Source organism: Polypterus senegalus, chromosome 1 (assembly GCF_016835505.1).
Source record: "Polypterus senegalus isolate Bchr_013 chromosome 1, ASM1683550v1, whole genome shotgun sequence".
NCBI lineage: Eukaryota > Metazoa > Chordata > Cladistia > Polypteriformes > Polypteridae > Polypterus > Polypterus senegalus.
In genome coordinates this window covers 124294237-124313384 of record NC_053154.1, presented here as the reverse complement: position 1 = coordinate 124313384, position 19148 = coordinate 124294237, and the positions used below count along the sequence as shown (strand labels likewise).

Sequence of the window (19148 nt, the reverse complement as noted above, 5' to 3'; positions counted from 1 at the left end):
AAAGTACAATAATTATGTGTGCATGAGTACATAATTAATTGTTTCATGAAATGTTTTGTATTGCTTATCTCGTAATGTATTTGTTTAACTATTTATTCAAGTGACACCACATGCAAAACAAAATTCACAATAAAATGAAAGCTGTTATTTTCACCTGTCAAAGTTGAGAGGGTGAACTCTAGTGAGTACTGTGTTTTATAATGATTAATTACATAAGTAAACGAGAACAACTAAACTAAATAACTCACTCATCAAATGTTTATGCTAATATATTGTTGTGTTTTATTCATTATCACATTTTGCAATGTCATTTTCTAACCTGCTTAATCCAGGCCAGGGTCATAGTTGTGATTGCGAGGCTGGAGCCTATTCCAGTTAGCATAGCACCCTGAGGGGTGACAGATAATTACAGGGGGAACACATACATACACACACACATACACCAGGGGCAATTTAGCATCATCAATTCACCTAACCTGCATTTCTTTGGACTATGGGAGGAAACCAGAGCACCTGGAGGTAACCCAGGCAGACATGCGGAGAACATGCAAACTCCACTCAGGGAGGACCCAGGATGCAAACCCTGGTCTACTTACTGCGAGGCAGCAGCTCTGACACTGCACCTCCCACATTTTATGACATTTATTTATTTATTTTTGACTGACATATTCCTCCACACTCTCAACCTGTACGTTAATGACACTGTTTGCTGATTTGACCTGAAGCAAGGGATATGTATGCAATGTTCTCCCATTCATTACTCTTTTATTGTATAAATACATGATGTTCATGTCCTGGAAATGCATGCGCCCTCCATAATCAATTGCTGAATGTTTTTTTTTTATTGTTTTCATACTGGTTATTATTAGTTAAATCTTCAACAAATACAGTAGGTTTTGCAAACATAAACAGCTTATTGACACTTTAATAGCTCTTGATCATTAGATAATCTGCTCAACTTAGACTTCCTCTGGTGTCTCACTATTTTGTATTAAGAAAAAACACAAGCACTGAGACACATACACAGGAAACAGATGAAAATATATTGGATTGATATAATTTAATGTTTCTGTCTTTAATAAATATTTGCATATTAAACATTCAAGTCCTTATTAACTAAACTGTAAACAGCTATCGGCTCATGAGTGCCTTCTTCGTATTCTGCTCTGGTTTAAGTAGAATAATGTAACATTTTGGAGTGAATATTGCAAACAGAATACCAAAGCTTGAAGCTAATATTGCAAAAATTTCAACAGCTACAGTATATTTCCCCGGTGAACTAACATAAGCAGGTATGAAAGTTATCCAAACAGCACAAAAAATAAGCATGCTGAATGTAATGAACCTAGCTTCATTAAAGCTGTCTGGAAGATTTCTGGCAAGGAAGGCCAAAAGAAAGCATATACCAGATAACAATCCAATGTATCCCAGAAGAAAGCTAAACCCAGTTACTGACCCAACATTACACTCCAGAATAATCTTTGACATGTTATACTTTGTGTTTTTAACAGGAAATGGAGGGGCTGTGGTCAGCCATACAATACATATTAGAATCTGAGTGAAAGTACATAAGAAAACAGTAAATCTTTGTTGAGAAATACCAAACCATTGTATCACATTATTACCAGGTTGGGTAGCTTTAAATACCACTATCACAACTATAGTTTTTACAAGAATGCAGGAGATACATAAAACAAAGCTGATTCCAAAAATGGCATGCATCATCATGCAACTGATGTGAGAAGGCTGTCCAATAAAACATAGTGAGCAAAGAAAGCACATAGATAGTGATACTAGCAAGAGAAAGCTCATTTCAGAATTGTTTGTTTTAACAACTGGAGTATGCCGATAGTGGATAAAAACTGCCAATACACCAACTGAAATGAAGAATCCTGATAAAGAGACTGCAGTTAATGTAATTCCCATTGCATCTTCATATGACAGAAATTCAATTTCTTTAAAAACGCAGTGATTTTTCCCAGGATTTGACCAAAAATCAGAAGGGCATGGAACGCATTCAACAGAATCTTTCAAAGAAAAAAATAAAATGTATTTTATAAGCATACTTAATTTAATCTGGTTTGAGAGGGCCACTATGAGAGGGCCCTGTCATATTTTAATAGTTAATATTTAGTTTTTTGAAACCAGCAGCCATGCAATGATTTGTTTACAGTAATGACTTACTTGATGAATTTTAAGAAAAACAATGGTATGAGGCTCAGGTGCTTAAAACGGGAACGGGTCCCAAGTTAAACTATATTGTCAAGGCATACCTACCAGCATGTACATAGTATATCTCAAGACACCAATCTTCCACAGGTTCTAACAATACTGTAAATAAAGCAACTCTGGGAATTTCAGTCTTTAGCTGCAGGCACATTTACATAAGGGATGTCCCATCAGTCTCATCACTTAAATCTAGGTTGAATATTTTTTACATTCCCTGGCTAGAGTTTTGCATTAGGTTGGTGATACTGCAAGCATGTGTGTCTATCATTTTCTAAAAATAAAAGCCTGACAATCATTATGAGCTATTAATTAATCTTCTTCTGTTCTGTTTTTCTGCCAGATATGGCCCTTGGTTCTGATTCTTCATTGCCCAGCTACTATTCCTACCCATGGGAAATGTTGTGAGAGATATTGGGAGCCTTCTTTTTAATCTGTCCGGCTTGTGCTCTTAATATAGCAATTAAACCATATGTATCTACGCCCAACATAAAAAGAGAAGGAACAATAAAGACATCTATATAAACATATATAGAATATATTTGTACATACTTGTGTGAAATGCCATGTAAATTTGTAATCCACTTAATTCAAACCAGGGTCATGGTGGATGCTGGAGAATATTCCAGTTAGCATAGGGAACGAGGCAAGAACAAACCCTTAACATAGCACCAGTTCATCACAGGGTGACCAGACAAACTCCCGGGGCACTTTCATGTCGTCAGTTCACCTAACCTTCATGTCTTTTGGTAGTGGAAGGAAGCCTGTGCAGACATGGGGAGAACATGGAAACTTCACACAGGGAAGACCCAGTATGCGAATGCTGGCCTCCTTATTGCAAGGCAGCAGCACTACCTCTGCACTACTGTTCTGTGCTGTGTGACATATACTGTATATAGAAATACAGTATACAGTGTGTAAATCTATATATCTATATATATACAGTATATATATATCTATATATATACACTGCTCACAAAAATTAAAGGAACACTTTAAAGAAACACATTAGATACATCAGATCTCAATATGAAGTTGGATATCTATACAAATAACGACAGGGCAATGTCTTAGGAACAAAAGGATGCCAAGTCTTTTAATGGAAATAAAAGTTTTCTGCCTACAGAGGGCTCAATTGTGTAGACACCCTAAAATCAGAGTGAAATGAAGATGTGGCAGGCTAGTCCATTTTTTCAAAAACTTAATTTCTGCTACTCAAAATGCTTTTCAGTATCTTGTGTGGCCCCACGAGCTTGTATGCATGCTTGACAACGTCGGGGCATGCTCCTAATGAGACGATGGATGGTGTCTTGTGGCATTTCCTCCCAGATCTGTATGAGGGCATCCCTGAGCTGTTGTACAGTCTGAGGAGCAACCTGGCGGCGCCTAATGGACCGAAACATAATGTCCCACAGATGTTCTATTGGGTTTAAGTCAGGGGATCGTGAAGGCCATTCAATTGTTTCAATTCCTTCATCCTCCAGGTACTGCCTGCATACTCTTGCCACATGAGGCCGGGCATTGTCGTGCATTAGGAGGAAACCAGGACCTACTGCACCAGCGTAGTGTCTGACAATGGGGTCAAGGATTTCATCCTGATACCTAATGGCAGTCAAGGTGTCTTTGTCTAGCTTGTAGAAGTCTGTGCGTCCCTCCATGGATATGCCTCCCCAGACCATCACTGACCCACCACCAAACTGGTCATGCCGAATGATGTTACAGACAGCATAACATTCTCCATGGCTTCTGCAGACCCTTCAACGTCTGTCACATGTGCTCAGGGTGAACCTGCTCTCATCTGTGAAAACACAGGGTGCCATTGGTGGACCTGACAATTCTGGTATTCTATGGTAAATGCCGATCGAGCTCCACTGGCTGGGTTGTGAGCACAGGGCCCACTAGAGGACGTTGGGCCCTCAGACCACCCTCAAGAAGTCTGTTTCTGATTGTTTGGTCAGAGACATTCACACCAGTGGCCTGCTGGAGGTCATTTTGTAGAGCTCTGGAAATGCTCATCCTGTTTGTCCTTGTCCAAAGGAGCAGATACCAGTCCTGCTGATGGGTTAAGGACCTTCTATGGTCCTGTCCAGCTCTCCTAGACTAACTGCCTGTCTCCTGGAATCTCCTCCATGCCCTTGAGACAGTGCTGGGAGACACTGCAAACCTTCTGGCAATGACACACATTGATGTGCCATCCTGGAGAAGTTGGATTTCCTGTGCAACCTCTGTAGGGTCCAGGTTTCGCCTCATGCTACCAGTAGTGACACTGACCATAGCGAAATGCAAAACTAGTGAAAAAAACAGTCAGAAAAGATGAGGAGGGAACAATGTCAGTGGCCTCCACCTGTTAAACCATTCCTGTTTTGGGGGTCATCTCATTGTTGCCCCTCTAGTGCACCTGTTGTTAATTTCATTAACAGCAAAGCAGCTGAAACTGATTAACAACCCCCTGTGCTACTTAACTGACCAAATCAATATCTCAGAAGTTTCATTGACTTGATGCTATACTCTGATTAAAAAGTGTTCCTTTAATTTTTTTGAGCAGTATATATATACACCATATATATATATATATATATTTATTGTATTTATCTGTGTTTGTTTGTATGTATTTAAGCATATGGTGACTATCTGCTATCTGTGTGGAGCTCCAAAGTTCCAGATTTCAACCTGGGCACTGGATGTGTACAGTTTGCATGTCACCCTCGTGTTTGAAAAGATTTTTCTTTGGATATTGTAAATTTACTACACATATCTCAAAGAAACATACATTAGGTTATTTAGTGATTTTAAAATGGTCCAGTATGAGTGAGTGTGAGTATCTTCATAAGTGTGCCCTGCCAAGGATTGATAAGCTATTTGAGATGTTATACTAGTGTGTACCCACTGCTGCTGCTGCAAAAGGCATTAGCTCCCCTTCATCACAATTAAAAATGAGATGGCTATACAGTATCTACAATGTCCCACAGTTTTATAAAAATGTCAGCTGGTAGTTTGTTCTAAGCATTTTGCAGAACTTGCCATAGTTCCCCTGAAGACTTTGGCCTAGTTCTTTCTTTTCAGCTAATCCCAGACAACCTTGCTGATGCTGAGATCAGGGCTCCTATTCGCCTTTAAATTTGTCTATGTGGACATCTATGTTTAAGTCTCCTGCTACACAATGAAGTCATGACTGATCAGGTGCCTCCCTGATGGTACTGCATGATGGACGATAAACTGCTTATATTTCTAAGCATCAAATATTCCATTCATTTTGGCCAGATCCAAGTACTGTTTTCAGAAATGTGGCCCCAAGACTTCTGGGAACCTATACTTCACTGAATACGCATCCATGTAGCACTCTCCTGATCTTCTAGAGACAAACTGCCTCAAGTATGTCCAAAAAATTTCAGATTCTGAGCTCATGCTGCTATTGTTCAGCACCCCTGTCTTTGTGTCTTTGCACAAAGCTAAATCTGTTGACTTTGTTTCTTCTTCAAAGGATAAGCTTTTTGGTAGCAACACTTCCATCAATACCATATCTGACAAGATTTCTCTGAAATGTAAAAGGATGTACTTGCATTCCAACAGTTTCTGTGAGATAAGAGTCGACAGAAGTGTTCCTCTAATTTTGAAGGGATGTTAGTTTAATGTATCAGATGTCTGCTGTAAATAACTGTTGTCGCACATGACGTGTGCATGGGGAACAGTTTACAGGCTCAAATACTGTTATTTTTCAGCCAGACCGGGGGTTTGCGCGCTCCCATGATCCTCTTTCCTCTTGATCCTCTGCAGTTCAATGGCATCACCACCAGTCCACCCACTGTTGACGTTACTGGTGACGTCATTTCCAGTACCGAGAATCCGCCTTCCTGCCAAATCAGTTCCTGTTCTGGCCACCCTGTCTCTATGTCTTCCACCTGTTCACCATATTAATAGTCCAGACTCAACCTGTTAGTCAGTTCAGATGTGAACTCTGCATCTGTAAAGACTTGTTTTTTTTATTTTGCTGATTTTCAATGTATGGGGTGGCCATCCCCAAACCTTTTTCTTTCTGTTGCCTAATGTTTTACCACACTGTGTTTTTGGTCCCCAACCTTGCCTCTTTTTTGTGCTTCTTTATTTTATTTCTTGTGCTTGCCAATGTAGTGTGACCACCTTGTATGCTTTCACTATGCTCTCTCAATTGTGTAAGAACTGATGATATGTACATTAAACTATGACATATGCCACCTTTTAGTTTGGTTGCCTTTCACCCAATCAGCTCATTATGTCAGATCATTAGCACTGGCCTATATACCTGAATGTAAAAAAGTTTTCTTTTTTTACCTTAAGTGTTACTTTCTTTAACCAAATTATAGTGGTTAAGGCTTTGTACTTTAGATCCTGAGTTTGTGTGTTCAGTTTCTGCTACTCACAGTGTGTGACCATAAGCAAGATACTTAACTTATTGGAAAAACAAATGAAATGTCATCAATTTTAATTCAAATGTTGTAAGTTCTCTTATATGAAGGTATCAGTCAAGTAATATTATTTGGTCACTGGCGCTGCTTATTCTTGAAAATGCTATACACAATTTTCCATGAGTAAAATGTTCTTGAATTAGATCAATTCCTGATCTTTTCTGCATTTCCTAATGACCTGGGTTTTGTTGATGGTGATTGCAAAACATGTATTTACAAGAAAGTTCATTCTTTTAAATTGAAACAGGTGATCAGTAGGAATAATGTAACATTTGAGTATATATTGTTATCATTATTATAGGGCTGGACAATATGGAATTAAATTGATATTATGATTATTTCACCCAATTTGTGATATTCAGAATTTCTCAATATGCTCTTAAAACACCTTAAATGTTGAAGATCAGCACTAAATAGGAATGTGTGTGCATATATATATATATATATATATATATATATATATATATATATAGTTGTATATATATATATATATATATATATATATAAATATATATATATATATATATATATATATATATGTATAACCACAGTGGTGTGAAAAACTATTTGCCCCCTTCCTGATTTCTTTTTCTTTTGCATGTTTGTCACACAAAATGTTTCTAATCTTCAAACACATTTAACCATTTGTCAAATATAACACAAGTAAACACAAAATGCAGTTTTAAATGATGGTTTTATTATTTAGGAAGAAAAAATCCAAACCTACATGGCCCTGTGTGAAAAGTAATTGCCCCTTTTAAAAATCACCTAACTGTGGTGTATCACACCTGAGTTCAATTTCCATAGCCACCCCAGGCCTGATTACTGCCACACCTGTTTCAATCAAGAAATCACTTAAATAGGAGCTGCCTGACACAGAGAAGTAGACCAAAAGCACCTCAGAAGCTAGACATCATGCCAAGATCCAAAGAAATTCAGGAACAAATGAGAACAGAAGTAATTGAGATCTATCAGTCTGGTAAAGGTTATAAAGCCATTTCTAAAGCTTTGGGACTCCAGCGAACCACAGTGAGAGCCATTATCCACAAATGGCAAAAACATGGAACAGTGGTGAACCTTCCCTGGAGTGCCACAGGGCCATGTAGGTTTGGATTTTTTTTTCTCCCTAAATAATAAAAACCATCATTTAAAAACTGCATTTTGTGTTTACTTGTGTTATATTTGACTAATGGTTAAATGTGTTTGATAATCAGAAACATTTTGTGTGACAAACATGCAAAAGAATAAGAAATCAGGAAGGGGAAAATAGTTTTCACACCACTATATATATATATATATATATATATATATATATATATATATATATATATATATATATATACAATTCAAAGTTGGCTATTAGTTTTTTACTACAAACGCTTGTTATGCGCCATCTGTTGGAATGACAGAGACATAACAACAGTATGGATACAGAAACATTTGTCCTTTTTTTTAAGGTGGATGAAATAATACACTTTAATAAAAGCACAAATGTATCTGTGACTGTACGGTTTTATATATAATTTATTATTTTACACATATGTTTTTCCTTTTATTCCTGCAAATTGATTTCCACACTTTCACATCTTTCTGTTCATTTTTGCATAATTCCTAAATAAGATATTCATGAACTGTGATTTAAAAATTATCCCAAGACAACCTACCAATTTCACTACTGATTTCTCCATCAGCACATGGTATGCAGTCAAAACAGCAGACTGGCTCCCCCTTCCGAATAGCTTTTCTCGTTCCTTGCAAGCAGCTTTTACTGCAGTAAGATTCGGGAATCTGAAACCAAGCAAACAAATTTCTTGTTTTTCTTATATCTGTACAGCAAATGCTTAAGCAAAACAAAGCAAAACATAAACAAATTTATTCAATTCCAGTGGTTTCTTTTGTTGTATAATAAGTAGGCAAAGATTATTTCTATAATTGAAGAAAAATTACATACTGTATGTGTGGATGTGATAATCCTGAAATTCACAGGATTGACATTTCTGTGTCTCAACCTTTTTATGTTGAAAGTATCGCAGACAAAAATGTATTTTTTTATTATTTTTTTTTCAGTATACTCAATATAATATACTATGCTATGTCAGAGCAGCATTATTATGTGTTAAGTGTTTCTTTACATTTTCAGTATGAACTTATCCAAGTAAAGAATATGCCAGATGCTTTAAATGTAGGACAGGAATACAGTACATCCCAGAAAGGATGCCAGTCCATCTCATGACACTTTTCCATTAGTTAAGTTTAAGGAACATCTGTTTAGTTCTGGGTCTCCAAATAATCGGAAATTCTGTCTTTTGACTTTGGTAGGTCTCTGATTTACCAAATGGAATTACTTTGAATGCATAAAGACCATAACATCTGTACACAGAAGGCACTCCAATCACGTTTAAAATTAGTCAGATTAGTCAGATACCCTATCCAACAGCCCTAGGTATCATTTTCTATTGAAGACTTTGTTCATTATATTCAACAAGTCTAACGTGTATATACATGTCACAGTCTGATAAATAATTTTGGGATATTGTGAATGTAAGATTTGTGATTAAAGCTTAAATATACAGTATTGTATCTCTATTGGCAACATGTAATACTGTCTATAATAAACGTGTGTAGTAGTTTCACATATATATATAAATTCAAATGCAATACATGTTGTGAAAAATCACACTTTAAGACAATACTGTCTTAAACAAAAAAACAACCAAAATATGTTCCTACATTAATTAAAAAAAAAAGTATTTACAGATATAAAAACATTAATTTGTAATGTTGCTTACATTTCCCAATTCAAAGTTCCAAAAAATATTGTCTTCGTCAAGCACAAGTTCTTTGTCTGCATTTGCAGATTTATCAAAAATGCCAATGGTCCTAATTTTCACAGATCCATCTTCAGCTTGTTGCCAGTTTACAATATCATAGATAGCCAGTGCATCTCCATTGTCATCAAAAGCCAGTCTTTCCCCTAGCTTATTGGTGAAATTGACTTTCTTCAGGTAATATAAAAGCTTCAAAAACATTAAAAGTAAAATGAATGTACATTAATTTTAATTGTCACAATGAAAAACATTTGAATTAACCTGAAAAAAACATTTAAAAATCTTTTATCATTTTCTTTATTATTATACTTTTTTGCAAGTAAATAACTGGAAAAAAAGATTGGTAAATAGAATATACCACCCATTTATAAGAAATAATGGTTTTAAGTGTGTAAGGATTAGATTTTATATATTAAACTGACAAATTAGGAAAAATAATTAAAAGCAACAAGAGATATACTTTAAAATGGGTGTGTTACCAGCAACATTAGACTCTATTATTTATTTAAGTTTTACTTTTATTCTATGTCTGTTGCTTTAATAATTTTAGCAATACATTTCACTTTCATCAAAATATTCCTAAGCAAAAAAGATCATAGGTGTCTAAATAAGTGAAGAAAAAGAAATACTGAGAATGTTGGTATTCTTTGTCAATATGCAATATAAGTAGCTTCAGATATTACCTTCTAAAAACACAAAATATTTGGAATTATATTAAACTGTTGAGCTATGAATATCATTTAATACAGACCTCAGAATCAATATTCATAAGAATTAACTGAGCAGCCGTACTTCATTTACAGGACAAGAAATACTGTGTATACATGTGCACGTTGACAAATGGCGCTGTAGCCAAAAGTAAGTATAAATAAAGGTTTTTCTTTACATATTTATTATATTTCAGTTTTGGTTGATTACTGTATACCAAAGGTTGGATAGAGGATATAAGTATTTACATGTACAGCACTAACATATGGCACATCTTGGGGATGTTATTAATATCCTCCGATCTTATTTTCCTTTATATTTCTACAAAATTCTACATACGGTACCTGCCACTGCTTCATAGATCTTATGTCTGCACAGGTATTGTTTTCAAAAGGTCCATTCCCTCCTATACAAGAAGCCAAGTCATGTAGGGCATGTGCCAAAGTGTACACCGCTTTGTAGACATTGTAAGAAGCCCTTAATTCTGACACATCATTAAAAGCAGTTTGTGTTTTTTGAATGATCTCAAACCCTGTACACGCCGGCCCGTTAGCCACAGAATAATTCACTTTGGTTTGAAATTTACATCCAAATACTGTTTCCCAGAACTGGATAAATAAGTTATTATTAAACTCAGGTTGTATCTGCAGAAGGAACTGTCCCAGTCCTGGAATTTCCCCTCTGCGTATTGCAATACCCAGTGTTCCACCAAATGAACCAAAGTAGTTGTTGCTGGCCAACACTGTGGAAGTGCTCCAACCTTCACTTGCAATCCACTGCCTCCCTGTTATATTTTGGTTAACGACTTTTTTCACAACAGCAAGCAGTTCCACTTCAGAGCAAAATGCCACAATAATTTTAGCAGATGATTGCTTTATAGTTTTTACTATATTCTGTATTACATCTTTCTGATGTATTTTGGGGATGGCTTCCATGAATGCAATGCAGCCAAAAGTATTTATTTCTTCTTTAAAGAACTTGATAGCATTCTGTCCATAGTCATCATCACTAGCTAATGCACCAACCCATGTCCACCCATAATGTTTAATGATTTCTGCCATGGCTTTGACCTGAAAGGCATCACTTGGGATTGTTCTAAAGAATGTTGGGTATTCATATTTGTTGCTTAAACAAGAACATGTGGCATAGTAGCTGACCTGCAATGTTCAATTAACACATAAAAAATACAAACATAAAAATATCCTGCATCTTTGTACTTATTTTGAATGGTATTTTTCTATTTTTGCGAGTGTTTTAATGTTTTCAATGGGCCATGTCTATTGCTTGTTAAAAATTCAATTATTCAATATTCTTATTTTACTTCAGAAGTTATTTTTTTACTATTCGGAATTACATAGATGATTAAAATATGTATTTTAATAAGTATGTCCAACACAAACATTTTGCATAGAATATGTAGATGTTATGCCAGCTTGTAGGTTTAAATAAGATTCTATGAGCATGTTCATTTAAAACTATTTAATAATCAAATGGAAGATTGTTCTGTGGAGAAGTCAATAAATGATGAAATTAAAACAACCCTTTTAATAAATGAATTATTCAATCAGCCGATTTATTAATAAAATGCGTATTTTACTTGGTTATTCAACTTTTAATAAAAAAAATTCAACTCTTAAACAGTAAGTGAATTAATCGATAAATGAATGACTTTTTATTATTTAATCATAAACAGTAAGTAAATTATTTGATAAATGAATGGTCATTCAATCATAAAAATAATCCCTTACCAGGGGAATGTTGAATAAACCCAATATGCTAAGTATAGCAATCGAGTGTGTTGATCCAGGATCTCCGACAATAGCAACAACTGGAGGCAGCCCCTGGCAGCTGTAGTCAAGAATAGTGTCATCTTCACCAGCAATTAAACTGGTGGCCGCTTTGAGAGCGACTCCCAAGTTCACACAGTTGTCATAGAGCCGATAACCCAAAGATATGTTAGGAAGCAGTGCCGGGTCTTTATTAATTTCTTCAATGGCGAATACCATTGTCTGTACCCACTGAAATCCTGAGAGGTCAAAACTAAATAAAAGTTATAAAGCACACATGAACAAAGATAACTTCGGGTAGACTTAAAAATATTGTATATGCAATATAAAAACACTTTTTATTGTATTAGTTAACATAAGTAAAGGTATTTTAATTGAATTTTTGTTGTGCTAAGTAGATCTGCATTAGGTAGAATTGTTTCACTGCATTTATTAATGATTTTCAGTAATCATTTATTCTTGTTTAGGATGTTATATAACTAAACAGCTGTTATTAATTTAGAAAGAATGTTAGGATTGCTAATAACAAATACAGATATATCATATACAACATATAATGTGAAACTGACAAATTCATAAAAAGGATGTGCTGCATTTGTAACAATGATTGGGTTTCACTTACCCATCACAAGCCACTTGTTCCGGTTTAGATCTGAAAGTGAGATCAGGCAAAGTGACTTTAAAATTAACCTCAAAAATTCCACCTAAAACAATATCTCCACTTTTATATAGCCCATTCAAATTAATTTTTTCACGTAAATTACATTTTAGATCCTTAACAGCAAGTATGTTAAATATTAGTTTCAAGGACATCAAAATGTTAAGAATATATTTCATCTTTGTTGCACCGTGACATGAGATACTCTAGATGATCTTGTTTATATATAGTGCAGACATTATCCCTGGAGAGGACTTTGCACAGCGTATCCATGAATCACATTGCTGTTTCTCCCAAGATGAGGTCAAGTCATTTTTCTGCTATTAGGCTAGAACTAAATGCAATTACAAAGAAATTAGAGCAGGAAATATTTGTGACTGGGTACAGGCAGGCAACATTGTTACTCTGTTAACCTTTTTAAAAAACTTTCTTTGAAATTGTTCAAAATAAAAATAAGAGATCAGCAGAAGTCTGTTTAATTATAAAAAAGTACGGAAAATTATCACAAAAATAACCATTCACTCTGAAATTAACTATATAAGAAATAACATCACATTCCCAACCCTCCTTAATCCAATTTAGGTTAAAGGTTGTTTGAGCTAATAACTGCCTGAAATAAAATCTTAAATGTTTTTAAAAACACATAATGCACAAAAGTTCAGTTTGGAGAGGATATACTACTGACACTGCTGCACAGGAAACATGGCTTTAATTTTTACCAGATGTTCCCTCATAAATATTATTTGGTTTCATGTTAGATGTGTTAAGGAGTAGTTAGATATGCAGATATTATTAATTTGGAAGAATTTATTTGGCAAGATATCACTGGAAGGAGTTTAATCAAATCAGAGTCACTGTTTACACTCACCTAAAGGATTATTAGGAACACCTGTTCAATTTCTCATTAAAGCAATTATCTAATCAACCAATCACATGGCAGTTGCTTCAATGCATTTAGGGGTGTGGTCCTGGTCAAGACAATCTCCTGAACTCCAAACTAAATGTCAGAATAGGAAAGAATGGTGATTTAAGCAATTTTGAGCGTGGCATGGTTGTTGGTGCCAGACGGGCCGGTCTGAGTATTTCACAGTCTGCTCAGTTACTGGGTTTTCACGCACAACCATTTCTAGGGTTTACAAAATGGTGTGAAAAGGGAAAAACATCCAGTATGCGGCAGTCCTGTGGGCAAAAATGCCTTGTTGATGCTAGAGGTCAGAGGAGAATGGGCCGACTGATTCAAGCTGATAGAAGAGCAACTTTGACTGAAATAACCACTCATTACAACCGAGGTATGCAGCAAAGCATTTGTGAAGCCACAACACGCACAACCTTGAGGCGGATGGGCTACAACAATCAATCAATCAATCAATCAATCAACATTTATTTATATAGCACATATTCATACAAAAAAATGTAGCTCAAAGTGCTTTACAAAATGAATAGAAAAATAGAAGACACAATAAAAAATAAACATAAGTCAACATTAATTAACATAGAATAAGAGTAAGGTCCGATGGCCAGGGTGGACAGAACAAACAAAAAACTCCAAAGGCTGGAGAAAAAAATAATAATAATAAAACAACAGCAGAAGACCCCACCGGGTACCACTCATCTCTACTACAAATAGGAAAAAGAGGCTACAATTTGCATGAGCTCACCAAAATTGGACAGTTGAAGACTGGAAAAATGTTGCCTGGTCTGATGAGTCTGGATTTCTGTTGAGACATTCAAATGGTAGAGTCAGAATTTGGCGTAAACAGAATGAGAACATGGATCCATCATGCCTTGTTACCACTGTGCAGGCTGGTGGTGGTGGTGTAATGGTGTTGGGGATGTTTTCTTGGCACACTTTAGGCCCCTTAGTGCCAATTGGGCATCGTTTAAATGCCACGGGCTACCTGAGCATTGTTTCTGACCATGTCCATCCCTTCATGACCACCATGTACCCATCCTCTGATGGCTACTTCCAGCAGGATAATGCACCCTGTCACAAAGCTTGAATCATTTCAAATTGGTTTCTTGAACATGACAATGAGTTTACTGTACTAAAATGGCCCCCACAGTCACCAGATCTCAACCCAATAGAGCATCTTTGGGATGTGGTGGAACGGGAGCTTCATGCCCTGGATGTGCATCCCACAAATCTCCATCAACTGCAAGATGCTATCCTATCAATATGGGCCAACATTTCTAAAGAATGCTTTCAGCACCTTGTTGAATCAATGCCACTTAGAATTAAGGCAGTTCTGAAGGTGAAAGGAGGTCAAACACTGTATTAGTATGGTGTTCCTAATAATCCTTTAGGTGAGTGTATATCAAATGTTTTGAATTAGTTTTGTACCACATGTGGCGGACAGCCAGGGGTTATGCCCGGCCGGGACACCTGGAAGGACTAGGAGATAGACTACACCTCCCCCAGACCACGAGAGTGCAGCCGCCCTGGTCTATATGGGGGCCACGGTAACCGAGCACAAGAGGGCACCCGGAGGATTGTGGAGCTCTGGATGTCAACACTTCCGCCACACCTGGAAGTGCTACCAGAAGGAATGCCAGGGACACACGGAGTGCCTCCGGGTGTTCATGTGGGACTTCCACCACACCAGGAAGTGCCGCCGGAAGACCCTCACGGAGCACCTGGAGCACATCTGGGAGGCTATAAAAAAGGCCAACTCCCTCCAGAATAAGACAAAGCTTCAGAGGAGTGGAGTAAAGGCGGCAGGAGACGTCCGGAAGAGAGAAAGACATGGACTGAACTAGGGTGCTTGGTGCAGGGCAATGTGTTGTGTGCTGGACTTTAAGAATAAATCCGTGTGTGTTTTGGAACATTCTGTGTCTGCCTGTTTGTGTCCAGGATAACTTTCCACACACATTAAATATCCCATGCACAAAAAGAAATGTGAGAATTAGATTTTTTTTTTCTTCCCAGTTCAACCTTTGTTATTTAAAATGCTAAAATTCTATAGTGCTGATTGCTGGCAATTTGTCTTTGACAAACAATGAGAGTCTCTGGTAAGTTCCTTGTATGGTTCTTGTTATTTCAGGTCTTGTTCATTTTAATTTTTTTGATTTTTTTTTAGTTTTGTGCCTACCTGCTCACTTTTATTCTCGTCATTTAAATATACCCATCTTTCTGCTTTTGTGCTCCTCCTTTGTTTTATACTATTGTATAGCTCTACGTAACAGGCTGACAAATACAATACAGAGCTAAAAAAGTAGATAAAACATAATACATCAAGGCAGGCAAAAAAAAAATCTTGAGTAATAATATGATAATATGTTAAGACTGGACTCATCAGTTGGTAGATCTCAGACCAGATATGGCCTGTATGCAAGTTTTAATTTCGTCCTCCTCTAATACATTTTCTTCATTTATAATAAAACTTGTGTTATACAGCTGTGCCTAGAAAACTTCCTAAAACAAAAGGCCTTGGTTATAGTGCAATCAGTTTTTCAGAAGTTTTGGAAGTGCTATGTAACTAACCAAGTACTTTTCAATATATAAAAATTTTTGTTTTTATATAATATTTGTAGTTTTTTTTAACCAGAGCCAATATTAAAAGGTTGTTGGAGCTACTCTTGAACATGCTATCGGGAGAGCCACACATCCCTTTCCAGCGAACTCATGGCCCCACCCATACTCTTTCAATCTATCTATTGACTTCATAGGAAGAGTCACCAGAGATTTGAATGTCACTGCCAATGTAAGTAAATCTCTTGACAAGGTTGACACTCTCTTTGCAGACAGACACACTGCTGATGGCTGTGCCCAAGAGGTCATTAAAGGCCTGGATCTTGATTTTTACCCAGGACACTAACAAGCCGAAACACTCAGACTCCTCATTCAGTCTCTTGAGAGCCCCGATCAGAGCCTCCATTGACTCTGTGAAGATCACAGCATCGTCAGCAAAGTCAAGATCAGTGAATCTATCTTCACCAACAGATGCTCCATAGCTGCCGAACCCGACGACCTTGCCCAACACCCAGTCCATACAAGCATTGAACAGAGTAGGAGCAAGAACACACCCCTGATGAACCCCAGAATCTACTGTGAAAAACACAGAGGTTCTGCCTCCACTCTGTATAGCACTCACAGTACCGGTGTACAGGCTAGCCATGATATCCAGCAAACTTGAGTTGATCCCATGAAGCCTCAAGATGTCCCACAGGGCAGTTTGATCATCTTAGCGGAACGCTTTACAAAAATCGACAAAGGCTACAAAGAAACTCTGCAGATATTCGCATTTGTGCTCAATGAGAACCCGAAGTGGCAGGATGTGGTCGATGGTAGACTTCTTAGGCATAAAAACCAGACTGCTGCGGTCACTGGTAGATGAACAAGTGATCATGGATCCTATTGAAGACGACCCTAGCAAGGACCTTACCCAGCACCAAGAGCAGTAGTTGTGATCACCCTTACCTTTTCAAATAGGGATGAAAAGTCCCATTTTCCAGTCAGTTGGGATGATGCCAGTCTCCCAAATGGAAGCAAAGATTGCTTGCAATGCCTGTAGGACAGCCTTACCATCAGCCTTAAGAAGTTCACCCCAGATACCACAAATCTCTTGTAGTCTTCCTTACCTTTCACTGTTCACCGCCTGTGCAATCTCAGTGAGACTGGGTGGTTCACAGCTAATTGGAGGATCAGCCTCAAGAACTGTGGACCCAGAGATATCTAATGTCCTAGCTGGAGGTTCAGCTTTAAACAGCTGCTAAAAGTATCCAACCCAGCGAGTCACAACTGTAGTGTCATCTGTAAGGACTGTTCCATCAGCTGCTCTTACTGCGACACTCTGAGGAACAGATTTGGATGTGTGTAATGCTTCAATTTCTCTGTAAGCAGGATGTGGATCACTAAACCTCAGATGGTGTGTCACTTGCTCACAGATTCCTCTAACAAATGTCTCTTTATCTGCTTTCTTAGCTCTCACAGACACCCTTCTCAGTTGCTGGTACAGACCAGGGTTGCCATCAAGCCGTGCTCTGAGACTCTTCTCTAAGATATCCAGAGTGCCCTGTGAGATGGAACACCGGTAATACCAACACATCCCTCATCAACCTTCAGGGTCTTGTCCCAGAATGTCTCCCACATCACACACACTCGTCAGAAGCAGCCTGATGTTGGAGTCTATCCAGGTCCAGCCTCGTTTTCCTAATAGGTGGTAACCTACTGGACCTAAGCTGGATCTTCAGAGTAGCAACAACAAATCTGTGGTCTGAATTCTGAACAAAATAAGCTGCTCAGTACAGTATATTCATTCCAAAATAAAATTAATTAGTTTAGTGTTTCAAAACGTCTACATTGCCCAAATTATAATGTGACTCATCTCATAATGCTTTGAAGCACAAAGGAGACCACTCTGATGTGATGATCTGGAGTGAGTTAATATAATTATTGAGTCACATAGTTAGCAGGGCTATTAAAGCAACATTCTTAAAATGGCAAACAATAAATTTGTTTCTTTTGTTGGGTGTTTGATTTTAAAATAATGTTTATAAGTTATAAGCTATGATGTGATGAACACAGTTAAAGTACAAATGCTGTCTGCATTTAGGAGTAATTACTGCCCAGATTAGTGGCTAAACAGTAACAAAATCCTATCACTTATCTTGAAAACAGCACATCAACAGCTATTTTAGAAGAATTCAGAAATACTACATTCATCTTCAATTGATAGTTTGATTTTACAGAAGTAGACCAAAACTTGCAATAGATGTAAACAAATGAGGGAGAGACTTGGACCATGAAAGCATCAGAGGTTTGTGATATTAGACGCTGAAATAATTTGACTTGCCTGTTAAAAATTATCATACAATTTGTGTTACTGTTTATTAATGTTTCTTCCATAAAATGATAGAAGCATAAATCTCACCCAGAACAGGAAATTTCACAAATCTGATAAAGTGATTGTCTGACAGACATGATTTGTGTAAATGAAAATATTCTGAATAATCTTGATATTCATCAATTTATGTGCCACTGATATTGGAATGTTTGAATTTTTATTTTTTAGTGTTAATTTTAAGTAGTATTTATTTTTTGGTTACTGAATAGAAGATGCTAGTGAAAAAAATAGTATAGACAGACAGTAATATAAAAATGGTAGTCTATGGTGATCATGTCATTCTTTATAAATACTATGCTGAAATCCCTCCAAGCCAATAAAGTCCCCCATTTGTTGTTAAATTATGGTGAAATCCCACCTCCCTCCAGCCACAAATTAAATTTGTCTCGTTATCATGCAACCTCAACCTCTTCCCACTCTTTAATTATGCCTGCTGTTCCACTCTGAATTGCACTACATCCAAATAATGTTGTGCCATGTCTGTGTTGTGAGTCAATTCATCAGTGACTACGTATATATTATCAACCTGACTGCATTGGCTGTCACCCGGTTTTCTCAATGTAGCTTGGAGTGAAGCACTTCTTTCTCATTCTTGTTGAGTTAGTGAACAGATGAGTATTTTTGTGCTCTGATTGTAGCTTCTTTTTGAGACTTAA

The 19148-nt window shown here is 36.9% G+C and overlaps 1 protein-coding gene across 1 annotated transcript; it reads right to left on the bottom strand.

Moving 5' to 3' along the window:
• Window positions 1–1131: 1131 nt before the first annotated feature.
• On the bottom strand, window positions 1132–17694 carry LOC120529768 (extracellular calcium-sensing receptor-like). Its single transcript, XM_039753932.1, has 7 exons — window positions 17524–17694; window positions 12614–12765; window positions 11953–12244; window positions 10549–11361; window positions 9458–9667; window positions 8333–8456; window positions 1132–2027 (listed from the first exon to the last, which is right to left on the bottom strand). Exons 1-7 carry the CDS (start codon window positions 17692–17694, stop codon window positions 1132–1134), a joined length of 2658 nt encoding a protein of 885 aa, XP_039609866.1.
• Window positions 17695–19148: the final 1454 nt, after the last annotated feature.

Excerpts from the sequence above, each read along its gene's own strand:
- LOC120529768 (XM_039753932.1), bottom strand. The coding sequence starts at position 17,694 with ATGTGTTGGTATTACCGGTGTTCCATCTCACAGGGCACTCTGGATATC. Across the intron at positions 12,245-12,613 it reads GAACAAGTGGCTTGTGATGG|TTTTGACCTCTCAGGATTTC; the intron begins GTAAGTGAAACC and ends ACTTTTATTTAG. Across the intron at positions 8,457-9,457 it reads GGAACTTTGAATTGGGAAAT|ATTCCCGAATCTTACTGCAG; the intron begins GTAAGCAACATT and ends GCTTGGTTTCAG.